Source organism: Condylura cristata, unplaced genomic scaffold (genome assembly GCF_000260355.1).
Source record: "Condylura cristata isolate star-nosed mole 26May11 unplaced genomic scaffold, ConCri1.0 scaffold00029, whole genome shotgun sequence".
NCBI classification, from domain to species: domain Eukaryota; kingdom Metazoa; phylum Chordata; class Mammalia; order Eulipotyphla; family Talpidae; genus Condylura; species Condylura cristata.
The window spans coordinates 26,909,402-26,922,894 of record NW_004567130.1 but is presented as its reverse complement, the minus strand read 5'-3'; the positions used below and the strand labels follow the sequence as shown (position 1 = coordinate 26,922,894).

At 53.9% G+C, this 13,493-nt stretch overlaps 1 protein-coding gene across 1 annotated transcript in view; it reads right to left on the bottom strand.

Moving 5' to 3' along the window:
• RPH3A (rabphilin 3A) overlaps window positions 1-13,493 on the bottom strand; it is a 77,261-nt gene that overhangs the window by 1,185 nt on the left and 62,583 nt on the right. The window contains exons 13-18 of the mRNA XM_012730890.1: window positions 12,653-12,727; window positions 10,925-11,034; window positions 8,139-8,265; window positions 6,053-6,109; window positions 5,232-5,386; window positions 2,504-2,585 (exon numbers count right to left, since the gene is read on the bottom strand). Coding sequence (XP_012586344.1) covers window positions 2,504-2,585; window positions 5,232-5,386; window positions 6,053-6,109; window positions 8,139-8,265; window positions 10,925-11,034; window positions 12,653-12,727 — 606 coding nt within the window. The remainder of the gene's footprint in view (window positions 1-2,503; window positions 2,586-5,231; window positions 5,387-6,052; window positions 6,110-8,138; window positions 8,266-10,924; window positions 11,035-12,652; window positions 12,728-13,493) is intronic.

Below are 13,493 nucleotides of genomic sequence, written 5' to 3'. Positions count from 1 at the left end.
GTGTCCCCGGGGCTCAGTGTCCCCCGGGCTCAGTGTCCCCGGGGCTCAGTGTCCCCCGGGCTCAGTGTCCCCCGGGGCTCAGTGTCCCCCGGGGCTCAGTGTCCCCGGGGCTCAGTGTCCCCCGGGGCTCAGTGTCCCCCGGGGCTCAGTGTCCCCGGGGCTCAGTGTCCCCGGGGCCTCCGCCCGCCGCCCCCACCTCTGCTCTCTCAGGCCCCAGACGCTCTTCTTTTCCTTTTGAAGTTAATTTATTTAGTTTTGTTTTTAAAATATATTTATGGCATCATCTTCACTTCTGCACATGTCCGGTTTCCCCAGGAAATTCCCATCACCAGTTTCCTGTCCCCATCAGCCAAGTCCCTGCGCCCTTCGCGCCCTGCCCTGGTCCTGCCCCTCCCTCCTCCCTACAGCAGGTCTCCGATCTAAAGGATCTGAAGCCGTCGATGATTCTGATTCTGATTTTATTGTATTTACATTCTCCGCCCCTCCCACCCTCAGAGGGTCACGGTAGTGACGGGATTTGAAAGTGACGCAAGTGCTTCTATTTCCAGAGAATCTAATTTTTATTTGATTACTTTTATTTCTGGAAACTCTGGTTTTTAGATACATTTTCTGCCTACTTGTAAAATTTATTCCTAGTCCTTGTTAAAATAAACAAGGAAGCAAGAGACAGAAGCAGCCAAGCGAACCAAACAGAACCCCAACCTGCGGTCTGACGGCTGGGCAGAACACAGCCCACAGCCCGCGGCCACGCTGGCTCGTGCCGGACTAACAGACCAGCTGTGACTGGCTCCAGCCTGCCGCGAATGGGAGAGGCTGACTGGGCGTCCTGGCGACTTCCCCAGCGCACTGACTTGGCGCCTGGCTGTGCCATACCCTAGTGCCGAATGCTCAGGCTGTTTCCAATTTGTCAGGATTGCGAATGACCAGTGATAGGGCGTTAAGCCGCCACGTCCACTCGCAATGATTAATTCGGGTACATTCCAAGAAGTGGACTTCTGAGTTCATAAAATGTTACGGTGGAGAACAGCGGACACATGATACCCAGAAACTACTTGTGGACAATAACCAAGTTCTTAGAGGATATATTTAAATCTGGAGCTGGATAATGTTGTCTCAGAGGAAAAGAAGTGGGTGCTGGAAGCTGGGGGCAGGAGAGGGGTCAGAACGGACACCCTTTCGCGTTTCTGGAGTTTTCAAGTATGTGACGATAGGACCTATGTCCAAAATAAATGGAATTTCAGTTTCAAAACACTAAGGCTTCTGAATGTTTTGACAAACTTCCTGGAGAAGTCAGACGAGTTTGCCGTCTCCCTGCGCAGTCTCTGCCTTCCCGCACACACGCACCAGCACCGGGGGCAACATTTTCCAATACTTCTATGCCGGTCTGTGAGGGATAAATGGCATCTGGTCTGGCCTTACGCATTCTCGATTGCTAATGAGTGTGCTGAGCATTTGGGTTTCTTGCTCGCCACTTGTCATCTAGGAGAGGGCTAAGCTAACGGGCTCATTACTCGAGATTCATGAGTCAGAAGTGAGGAACCCCCTGCAGGCGGAACCTGGGGTCCGGACGGCGAAGCAACTGGCCAGTGATTTTCTGGGCCTGCTGCCACTGCGCAGTGCCCGTGTGTGTGCCGAGAAAAACGTCACAGTAAGAAAAACGTACTGGAGCTTCCCTTCCCCACCTTGCACTGTGTGTCAAAGACCGGTAACAGCCGACCTGGTCTAACAGCAGATCATTGTGTTGAGCAGAGACTTCTGGATTTCCCGAACCTCCAGGGCCGTCCCCAGATCGTTGCAATCCAGAGGGACAGCACAACTGAGAGGCGGCATGAAGCCTGGGGCATTCACGCACCGGGCTTGAGGGGTGGACCGGAGTTTGCCAGAGAGGAAGAGTGGAGGGGAGTCCGAGAGGGAGCAGCAGGTGTGAAGGCTGAGGGGTGCCGGGGACCTTCCTGCAGTGTAATGGTTTGAGGAAGGGGGAGTGAGGGGCTTTGAGGGGACGTGAGTTGGAAAGACTTGGCTTCACCTGAAGAAGCGAGGGGCCAGCTTTGAGTTACTTAAACAAAACTGAGACTCATTGTTTAGAAAGTGCATGCTTATGGGGGGCCTGGGCCGAACACAGAGAAGAAAGAGACACAAAAGGCCTGGCTAGTGACAGGCCTCAGGAAGGCCGCGCCGGCGTCGGCAGTGACTGCGGCGGGCGGAAGGCAGAGAGCTCACGCCCTGTCGATGTCCTCACATTTCAGTTTACGAAGGACCAGAAATGGCAGGCACACCAGAGACGAGCGCCCCCCCAGCCGTGGCATTCCTAAGCTACAGACTTTTGTTCCAGGCTTGATTCCCTCTGGTGACGAGGGACCCGCTACCTCTCCTTTAGCTAATTTGAGCTGGTCTACACGAGACTGCTTTCCATCTGTCTGCATTCCCTCTTCCTAGGAGGGTCTCCACTGCCCTCGCACACCGGGGAAACGCGCGGGAGGTAACAGCAGCAGGACGGCCTCACCTCATTAAATTCAGGGTTCAGGGTTTTCTTCTTAATTTGGGTCTTGTGCTTGGCCTTCTTGCCCATGTCTGGCTTCAGCCACCTGACAGGAGACACGAGAGGCTCTCATGGGTGAAGTGGAGTGAGTAAGACTAGTCTTCTGATGACCCCACTGACACCTTCCAGTGTCAGGGAACAATCGATGAACAAATCAGAGAGTGACCAGACACTGAAGCGATCAAAGTGCACTAGCACATCTCCTGGTGCCGGCCAACGCCAGCACCTCATGTCTGACCCGCCGCCCACTCTGGGGGGCAGAAGTGCAGCCACCCGACCTGCATACAAGGCAACTGAGGGCTCAGCGAGGCCGAGACATTGCCTGAGCTCGCACAGCTGGGCTGGAAGCTCACTACTGCCTCTGAGGTCTGAGCTCTCAGCCACCACTTTCTCCCAGTAGGTCAAACTGAGCCCGCCTGGTGGTGCCTGGCTTCACCATCAACCATCCCTGGGCTGCTCCCAACCTCTGGGGAGTGGCTGTTTGTATAGACCAGAAAAAAAAAGAGAAAGACAGAGAGAGAGATCTAGGGCCCTCCCTGGTGGTGAAAGCACAGCTTGAGTTCAATCTCCGGCCAGGGGCTGACCCACATGGCGGCAGACCTCTTCCGTCTCCCCGCGCCCCCTCGCAGTGTGCTTCCCCAGTCTGCCTGTTCTGCTCCCCGCTGTCCCTGGGGAATCTGCTCACCCTGCGCATCGCCATCAGGTCCAGAGTCCTGGATGCGGCTGTCAGAGCCTATGTACTGGGGTCTCTGCTCCGCCCCACGGAGCTCCTGCTCGCCACCCACTACCCACCCACCCTCTTCTCTGCCCCAGGGCCTTTGCACGATGCATAGCACGTGGCAGGTGTCCGATCAAGAAGTTCTGGGGGCGTCGGTGAAGTCAGCTCCCACCTAAGTGTCTGAATTCTGATGCGGGCGGCCACTCACTGTACCGCCTCCTGCGTGTGCGTGACTCAGTTTCCCAGACTAGAGAGCAAACACTTCTTCCTGACCCACAAGCCTGATTATGAGGATAATTTTCAAGAAGAGGCACAAATGGGGGGACTGAAAGGTACGAGGGGATGAGCAACAATAAAGGTAACCCTGACTTTCAAAATCTTGATTTCTCCTACACTGATTAACAGCCTCCTGTTTCCTTTCCCACACGGCCCAGGGCAGCTGTTCTGGGGCAACTTCAGCTCTTCTCAAGGGTCGGGGTTGATGGAAACAGGCGGCTGGGAGGATTGCTTAAGAATACTAATTTGCATGTGGATGGGATTTAGCGGCCTGCAGGCCTGCAGCACCATGAGCTGATTTTCGCTCTTAGGCCGTATGAGAAAATAAAATTAGATGACTCCTGGAAATCAAACTCCTGCCTGACTGTGTCCTTGCATTGGCTGAATCATCATTCAAAGAAAATCAGAGGTACAGCTAACACCGACCGGCTATTTCCACGGGACTACGGGCAGTGAGGCTCTTAGTGGGGCGGCGGCAGCTGTGTGCAGGCTGAAGGAAAAACCAACACGTGTTCTTTGCCATGAATAAGAACAGTGCTGGTCATTGTTTGTAGCTACAAAAGGCAGCATGCTTGAGCACCTACTGGGTGCCAGACCCGTGAAATGTACCACGGGCTGCCACGGCCAGGGATGGAATTGACGGCCCCGTTGCTGGGCTCTGAATTCAGGGCTGTGTTCTCACTGATCTCAGCCAGCACCTGGGTGTCTGGGACAGCAGGCAGACACCCATCTGCGAGATGCTTGCTCCTCCGATAACCAGGTGACGCCTCGGAACTGTGCTGCAGGCTAAGACTCTTCCTGCCCAAGCTCCCTCCCTCCCCTGCACTCCCACCGGGACCAGAGCTGCATCAAGACCTGTTGTTTCCACCAGCCTCTTCCAGCTGCCTCCCAATCTCCCTTTGCAGGTGTCTCCCCAACAAATCCTTTACATATCTCGTCCTACTGTGGTGTCAGCTTCTTGGAAGACAAGACTGACTATACAGTATAAATCTTCCCATTTTTCCGATGGAGACATTGAGGCTCAGAGGTGTTAAGGTCGAAGCTGAATTATAGACACACTGAAGACACTAGGAGCTGGGATCCAACCTAGGCAGTCTGGATCCAGAGACAGTGCTTACAATTATGTCTATGAGAACACAGCTTTTGATGCCACAAGGCAAGGCAGAATTCTACTGAGGGTATCTAAACATTTCTGCAGCAGGCTCAATTCTAACTAGTTATGTACGATATTTCATTTCAACCTTTCCCCCACCCTTGGAATTATTGGGACTATTGTCTTCATGAAGAAAGTGAGGTTCAAAGAGGTTAAAGTCACACAGTTAGCAGCTGGCAGAGCTGGGAGTTGAACCCTGTGATTCAATGGTGGTTGACCTGTAATGATGGGGGTCATAAGCGACCATGGCCTTCCCTAACTACGCTCGGAAATCCATGGCCACGACACCACAGCCATGACCCCAGACAAAGGCTGGGAGATGGCTGTCCCTCTCCCACTGAAGGACACACAGCTACACACCACCTCATATGAGCAAAAGGGACACTCGTCAGTTCTGGGCATCTTTCTCACGATGTGACCTGGGACAGGTTCCTTCCCTTCTCTGGGCCTCAGTGAAGAGTGACTTGGGGAAGCGCCTTCAGTCTCCATTCCTAAGGATCCAGGACCCCTCTGGGACCCACGCGTGGCCCAAAGCAGTGACTCACAGCTTGACAAATGGATCCGAGTAGCCATTGGCATCCATGGCGGCCAGGTGCACACAGCGTATGATGCCCACAACGAGGCCTCCCTGTTGTGTGCTGTACATGAGAGACACCAGGATCTTGCCACGTTCCTCTATGTCACCAACACGCTCCACCTGCTGCAGAAGGAGAAGAGAAGTGTGGGCCCAGGAGGGAAGAAGGTCAAGCAGGCTGACGGTCAACACAGGAAAGCACTGTGGAAAGTGCTTAGTACAGCCAGCTCCGCGCCCAGCGGGCGGCCCAGGCTCCAGGGAGCAGCAGGTGGCAGAAGTTCAGAGGGCCAGACCCAGGCACACCAGATCAGGGTCTATGTAGGCGGAGCCATGGACTGAGCTGTGGCCCTGATCGGAGTGTAAGCCTTGACTTGATCCCAAGCTGATCCCCGCCCCAGCTCAGACTCCCTCCAAGCCACTGGTCTTCTAAGAACAGTCCCTGGAGCCACACGGGGGTGGGGCATAGACACTCACGATTGTCCAACCACAGCCTGTGACACATGGCAAAGGGCCTGCAGCTCCACGGGGAGAGCCTGGCCCTGCTCTAGATCCTCAGAATCACCAGCAGAGCTGCTAGAACAAGGCTGAAGAGCTGGAGTGTGGCTTGGGTACGAGAGGAGGGGGCACCCAGGGGTCGCGAGCAGCCATGCAGCCTCAGTTCTGATGCCTTGGGCAAAGGCAACTGTCCAGAGGCCCAAAAGGCGCCTTTGGGAGAAAGAGTAGGCGAGCGGCCGAAGACGGAGAAAAGGGCGGCGCCAGGCTCGGGGGCTCCCCTCCCCACGCGGTACTCACCTCCTCCTCATAAAGGGCCATGCCTCGGGCCGACCCCGTGGTGCCCGCACGCTTCATCTTAGAGGGAGGAACAGAAAGAAAAGGGAACGTCACCTGGGCCCACCCACCTGCAAGAGAAGCTTCCCTCGCCGAACCCCCTTCCTGCCCTCGGACCTCCCAGAGCCATGAGAGGAGGTCGCAGGACTCTGTGGCCCTACAGCTCTTGCCGTTCTGGGTGACGTTTACGTATCCAACCATTTGGCACCTTAATGCTCCAGGCTGTCTCACTGGCCCCATGTCACAGGTGAGGACGCTGACGCTCAGAACAGTCCGGCCACCTGCCAAGGCTGCGCAGCCCGTCGGTGGCAGAGGCCCCATGCAGACACCGGGTGCAGTCCCCTGCTCTGCTTCCCATGGCACAGGGGCCGGGATGTTTCTTCCCCTGAAGCCCCTGAAGTCCTTTGCAGAATTCTAAGGCTCTGGGAAACAGAACCTGACCACCTACTAGTTAAATCCAGGGACCTGAGATCGGAGGACGAGGACAGGGCCCGCTTTTGGTGGGGCATGTGGGGAGTGGGCAGGGGCAGGGGTAAAGGCAACGGGCAGGAGAACAGTCCTGCGGCCACTGCAGGTCTCAGCCGTCCTGCACCTCTGTGCCCCTGGATGGCGAAGACCCAGGAGCTGACTGTCCTGGCAGGGCCTGGTCACCATCCTGACAACTGGACCGGCTGAGTGGAGGGAGGAAGCCAAAGAACCCGCTGTTATCGGCAAAGACCCAGGGAAAAAGCTTCCCACCCAGGGTTGTGCTATTTGGCGTCCCGTGCGCAGTGTAACCTCTTCCTCGCAGTTTTCCTTGCTGCGTTTGGCTTCTTTGCTTGTGCCGTAAGGACAGGGCGTGGCCCATGGCGGCTCCATCTGAGCCTGGCCGTCCGGCAGGGGGACGCTGTAGGGATCCCGTCCTGCCCCCAGGGGCTGCCCTGGGGGCGGGGCGGGGTCACCCCTGCTCCTGGTTGAGGAGCCTGGGCCCAGGCCTGACAGCACGAGTCCCACCTCGCGTGTGACCTCGGCCACTGGGCTCCCTCTCCGCGCCCCGTTTGGTTCATCTGTAAAGAAGGGCAAGCTGGAGCATTTTCAAAAATCTAAAGTACTGGGTCCTGGCCAACCCCACGAAGTCAGAATCTCCGGGAGAAACCAGCAGAGAGCCTTCGGAAGGCTCTCATGTTAAAACGTGCAGGTGGTTCGCAGGTCTAGCCTAACTGAAGCCTAATTCTCCACTTCAGCTGGAGAACCTCAGGGAGGCTCCTGTTCTTTCTAAAAAGGTGAGCACCACATCTAACAACAGTAGTTCCGGTGCTTCCCAGCTGCTCTCACATTTAATACTTAGACGATCCTGTGAGGTTGGTACTGTATCATTTCAAACTGCAGAGGAGAAAACTGAGGCCCAGAGAAGTCAAGCAATTTGCCACAGGTGAGACCAGCAGTGGCAGGGCCAGGAGTGGAACCCAGGAGGACGAGGTGCCAGAGTCCATGCCCTTCTGCACTAAACTATGCTGCCTCCCGTTTACCTGCCTGGTGTTTACCCGCCTGCCAGGACTGGGGGGCGGGTAAGGCGTAGCGCTTCCTGCAGTAGCTCCAGCTAACGGGCGCGAGTGCTTACTACACACTAGGTTCTGCTTGGATCATGTCTTCCATGCAACCTGCCTATGAGGCAGAAACTATCCCAACGATCACATGACAGGGGAGAAAAACTGAGGTCCAAAGTAGCCTCATCCTTGACCAAAGCCGGAGCTTTGACAGCCTGGGAAGTGACAGAGCAGGCTTGCACCAGGCGGCTCACAGCACTGCCCTGCCCAGCGTCACCAACCAGGCCTCTGACACTCAGAGAAGTGACGCTGACACATAACTCAGGGCGTGGAGAGGACATGGCCAGATTCTACCCCAAAGTTCTGGCTGGAAATCTTTAGCCGCCAGGCGACAGAGCTGCAGCCCTTCTGATGTCTGGTACCCTGCAGTTCATTCCACCCCTCCTGCGGGCCTAGAGGGAGAAGCCCCCCCGCCCCCCCGAAGAGTCTTCCCTTCCATCCAACCTCAGGCCAAAGGCACTCACTGGGATCACGCGCTCCAGGCAGATATTGAAATTCTTCCTCTGGTTGGGCTTCAGTTTCTTGAGTGAGAATCTGGTCTCACCGATGAACTCGTTGTGGCCAAATTTGTCCTCATCACAGACGGAGATCCTGGGGTTGACATGGGGGTGGGGAGAAAAGGAAGAACAGGTGCTGAGCTCCTACTCTGTACCAAGAGCTGTGGTTGAGCTGGCAAGGAATGTGCTCTGGGCGCTGGCCCGGGAACCCCTGGGTCAGGCCTCTGCACTCTTCTCTCCTGCAGTATAACCTGCGAGCGGGAAGCACACGTCCTAACGTGATAACCTGATGGCGTTTGAACATACCAGTCCTTGCGACCCTCCTAGCCGCTAACTCCCTCTGAGGATAACCCGATCTTGACCTCTGGGGCTGGATTCACCGTCCCGTTTCTGACCTTTGTATAAATGGAATTGGACGGCCGCACTAAAGCATGGACACGCGGGAATGTGCATAATGACTCAGTCGTTACACTGGTGGGTATGCAGCAGAAATGCATGCTCCCACAAACAACTTCTGGAATGTTCCTTTGAAAAATGTTCCCAAACCTGACCTACTATGTTTACCACGGCATTACTTATAGCAGCAAAGATAGAGAAACAACCCAAATACCAAAAAATAGATGAATGGATCAAGAAGATGTGGTATATAGACACAATGGAATACTACTCAGTGATCAAAAAGCAAGATCCATGCCACCCACAGCAACATGGATGGAGTGGGAGGGGGTTACGCTCAATGCAGTAAGTCAGCAGGAAAAGGGAGAATCCTGGTGGGTTCACTTAGAGGAGGGATATCGGGAAACTGAACAAAGGGTTGGGAAAAGGCAAAATATGTAGGCAGATCATAGGTCTCAGGCATGCAGCACGGAGGGGTGAGGCGAGGGGTCAAAACAAGAGGGAGGACCACCAGGGACTGTGGCGAGAGTTCCCAGGTGATGCGGTGGGAGAGTAAGGTGGACCAAACCTGAGGAGAGAAATCAAATAGTGTTCTGAGAAGTGATGTAAGAAAATAAAAAAGTTTAATCAAATAATAAGCAAAAACTTAAGAGTTCCCAGCAGCGCTTACTTATAACAGCCCCAAGCCAAGACTAGCCAAATGCTCACTGTCGGGTGGATGAAGCTGTGTCACCCTCACACAGTGGAATTCTGAAGGCGATAAGAAGGAGTGGTCTGTGAGGACACACACCTGGGGTGGCTGTCGCAAATATTACACACGAGGAGACAGACCCGAGACTGTGTACACATCCATTTACAGGAGGCACCAAGTCAGACTAAATTAATTTGTCCTGGGAGAAGTCAGGACAGTGAATGCCCTGAGGAAGAATCCTCCCTGGAAGGAAGCCCTGGGGGCTGCTGTGGTTCTGGAATGCTCAGTTCTCTGATTCCAGCATGTTCATTCTGTGAAAACTCCTCAGCCTGGGCACTGGGTCTATGCTTAAAACTCCTCAGCCTGGGCACGGTCTATGCTTACTTTCCTAAATGGATGCCACACCACAGTAAAACTGTTTACTTACTGGTGGGGATGGGCTACGAAGAACCAATTTGAAAAGCAGTTTGCATGTCTTGTAAAATTAAAGCTTACACACCCATATACACCTCGTGCAGATATTCCTCCTTGGATTCTATCCTAAAGCAACAGTCACCTACACAAGAAAGTTTGCTAAATACACGTGAAACTTTGCCATAGAGAAAATCTGGAAACAGTCCGAAGGCCCACAGGGAAGGAGTCACATACAGGTGACAACCTTTACACAAGTTTTAAAACCTGCAAACAACAGCGTCCATTGATTATCACTATATAACCAGAAGGCAGCTCAGGCATGAAAGCCATAGAATTAAGGGAGGGAAGGAAGAGAGGCGGATGGGGGACAGAGTTCCCCAAAAGAAGCCTGATTTCGTAGGGAAAAAAAAAAAGAATTCGGGCCCTCCCTGGTGGTGCAACAGGTTAAAGCGCAGCGCTATGAAGCCAGCCACAGCCGCTGCAGCCCGAGTTCAATCCAGCCAGGGAGGTGACCACATGGCAGCAGGCCTCGCCTGTCCCCCCGCTGCTCCCCTCAGCAGTGGATTTCAGTGCATCTGCCTGTTCTGCTCCCCGCTCTGTCTCTGATGAAGCCTTTTACCGACCCTGAACCTCTGGCCCGTACCCCAGTTCTGAATGCACAAATCAAGAAATCTTTAAAAAAAAGAAAAAAGAAAAGAAAAGAAAAAAGACCAAGATCCACAGTATACAGCCTGGTGCTTTGCGCTGCAAACACCAGCCTGCACCGTGTGTGTCATGCAAACAGGCACATACTCTGGGAGGAATGCAGAGGCTGGAGAGCAGACTCATTTCAAAGGGGCGCGAGTTAATATTTCTTCATGCTTTTTGCAAGCAGAATGTATTCATTTATTAGTTAAAAATTTAAAATGCAACTCAGTGCAACACTGTAGAAGTACAGGAGATGGCACCAACATATTGCCACAGGAAGAGGGTGATTAGCTCACAGGATGGTCCTTTAATATAAACACTCGATTTTATAAGATAAACTTCTGCGCACACACACACACACACATCCCAGATGTCCAGATGTTAGTATCTAACATTTTCACTTATTTGTATTTTCAAAAGTTTCTACCAGAAAGATACGTTGTTTTGTAGCAGGTGAAACAAAACAAACTACATACAATCGCATTTCCATTTACGGAGCACACCCCTCCCGCCCTGACACCTCGCCCCTCGGCCTGCCCAGCCCTAGGTCCCTCCCGGCAGGCACCTGAGAGTCTTTCGCTGCATGTCCTCATCCGTGATGCCATGATAGACGAGTGTCTCATTCCAGATGGGGTTCCGGGTGTTCCGTAGAGTTTTTGTACGAAGCTTATTGGACTAGAATCCAGAGAGATGGACAGACAGACATCTGCCTCAGCGGGGAGCAGCCCAGTACCCCACCTTTGTAGCTATTTGGAGTGGGTGGGTGTCTTAGGAACCCACGTCCCCTAGGAGAATCTAGGGACTCCATTTCTCCCAACTGGAGGTTCTCGGGGAAAGGGGGTACCCTCTAGGCTGATGGCTATCATCAGCACTAATGCCAGACAGTGGCTCACCTGCCCCCTTTGAACTTCCATTAAAATTAAAAAGCAGAGATATCTTCCTTTGGGAAAAAAGTATCTATAGGGTAGGGAAGCAGAAATGAGAATCACCTACTCCTAGGCGGTAAGGAACAATTTCTGGCTATTATTGGGTTTATTTCCTCTGTTTCTCCAAATAGCATTCTCCATGCTGAAATTCATTTGAGGGGACAAAGGTTTTCATTTTACTTGAAGAGAGGTTAGAAATACACTGTACCCAGAAGAGGTGGCTTGGAGACCAATCTAATTCTTACTAACATGTAAATGACTGATTGGATTCTTTGGCAATGAAGCCAAAGCACTTTGGATTAAGGAGGGGGTGACAGAGAGGGTCTCAAGGAGAAGCGAACATGGCTGGGGCATGCCAAGCGAAGAACTGTCTTTCCTTGATCCAAACGAAGAATTGGTGAGATTGTGTGTGAGAGAGAGTGCCCTCTTTTGTCTGGTGGAATGTCTGATACAGAGGTTTTTTATCGGTCATTTCCCCACAATTAAGTAACCCAGCAATTTGTTTTTCAGGGCACCCATGTCAATGTAACACAACAAAGCGGAAAATAAAGACAGCATACTTCCACTTTTAGCCGTGTTCTGAATGGCTGAATCCGGAGAGAGAACTAACCCCCACTTTCCCTCCCCAGAGCTGTTAAAAGACGCTTAGCAGAAAGCCAAAACATTTGTCTTGCAAGCCAACGCCCTTTTGCCTTCTGGGTTTAGAGCCTGTAGACTTAAGACGAATGTTTGACGCCCCTGCCAAGAATGTGCTTATCAGTTCCTGGAGTGGGGGGGGGTCTTCATAGGAAACACAGAGGGAGCATTCCGCGGGGGAAGGCATTGTAAAATGTATAAAAACTACTGCCTGTGAAATCGGGGCTCTCTGAATAAACCTGCCTCTGCTGGATTTTACTGTCTCTGTTCTCGTCCTTTCTGCGTTTCCTCGGGGATCGGAATTCTGGACTCAACCAAGCAAGGTAACGATCAACAGGTGGGCTGGAAGGGAAGCGAGGAGCAGGCGGGATGGTACATTTTCTCTCCAAACAGAACAAAAATCTGACCTGGAGAGTAACTACTCACTCCTGCTGCAAGATGAGCCGTGTCTGGTTGGGACATAAAATGCGGGTGGGGGGCATGATCAACACTGGGGAGCCTCTTGAAGAACAGGAGAGGGGCTGCTGGCAGCTCCCCACTTCCAGGTTTCTGGGGTGGAGATGAGCAGGGCCCCAGCCCCCTGAGGGAGGCCCATTCCTGGGCCACCCCTTGCCCCTGGCAAAGATATTCTCATGCATAGGCGGAGGAGAAATTCAGGCAGAAGAGGCTATTTTAGGCCTGGCTGGGAACCCCGCGTGCCTGGCTTTCCCGAGGCCCAGGCCAGCTGGTACCTTGCTGGCTCCTGGCAGGAGGTGCAGCTTCACGTAGGGGTCAGCCAAGCCGTTGGAGTCCATGGGCTTCAGTCCCTGCAGAAAAGGCAGTGAGGCATGAGGACCTCAGGAGGGCCAAGCAGGTAACAAGGGGCATCGCCCCTGGCATGTTCCCTGCCCGTGAGCCACCCTGTGCGCCTTCTCTCCCAAGGCGGGGAAGGAAGCGCAAGACCATGAAGAGAGCTGCAGTTGGGCAGACAGGACTTAACCTTGGCACTGCCTGGCTGTGTGACCTTAGGGTAGTTTCTTAACCTCTCAGAGTCTCATTTTCCTCAGCTGTCAGATGGGATGAGCTCGGTATCTGCTTGAAGCTGACCACATGTGCAAACTGCTGGCCTTCAGTAAATGCTCTGTCGAGGCTGAACTGCTGCGCCAGGACAAAGGATGGGAGAGAGGAGAGGCCAGGGAAGTGAGACCCGAGTTCTGGCCCTGGCCCCTGCACTCCCTTCTGAGACTTCAGATTCCCCTTCCAGAGAATGAAGGTCACTACCTCGGCTGGCCCCCCGAACAGGGATGGCATGAGGAGACAGGAGACACGGGCTCAGATAGACTCTGCCCCCCAAACCCACCTCTGTGCCTCACTGTCCCCTCCCAGCACTCATCCATGTGCTGTGCCCGCGGCCAGAGGAGGCCCCGACCTGGACTGCCCAGTGCTGAGCCCTGTCAGCCGCGGCCAGAGGAGGCCCCAACCTGGACTGCCCAGTGGGGAGCCCTGTCCGCCGCGGCCAGAGGGGGCCCCGACCTGGACTGCCCAGTGCTGAGCCCTGTCCGCCGCGGCCAGAGGGGGCCCCGACCTGGACTG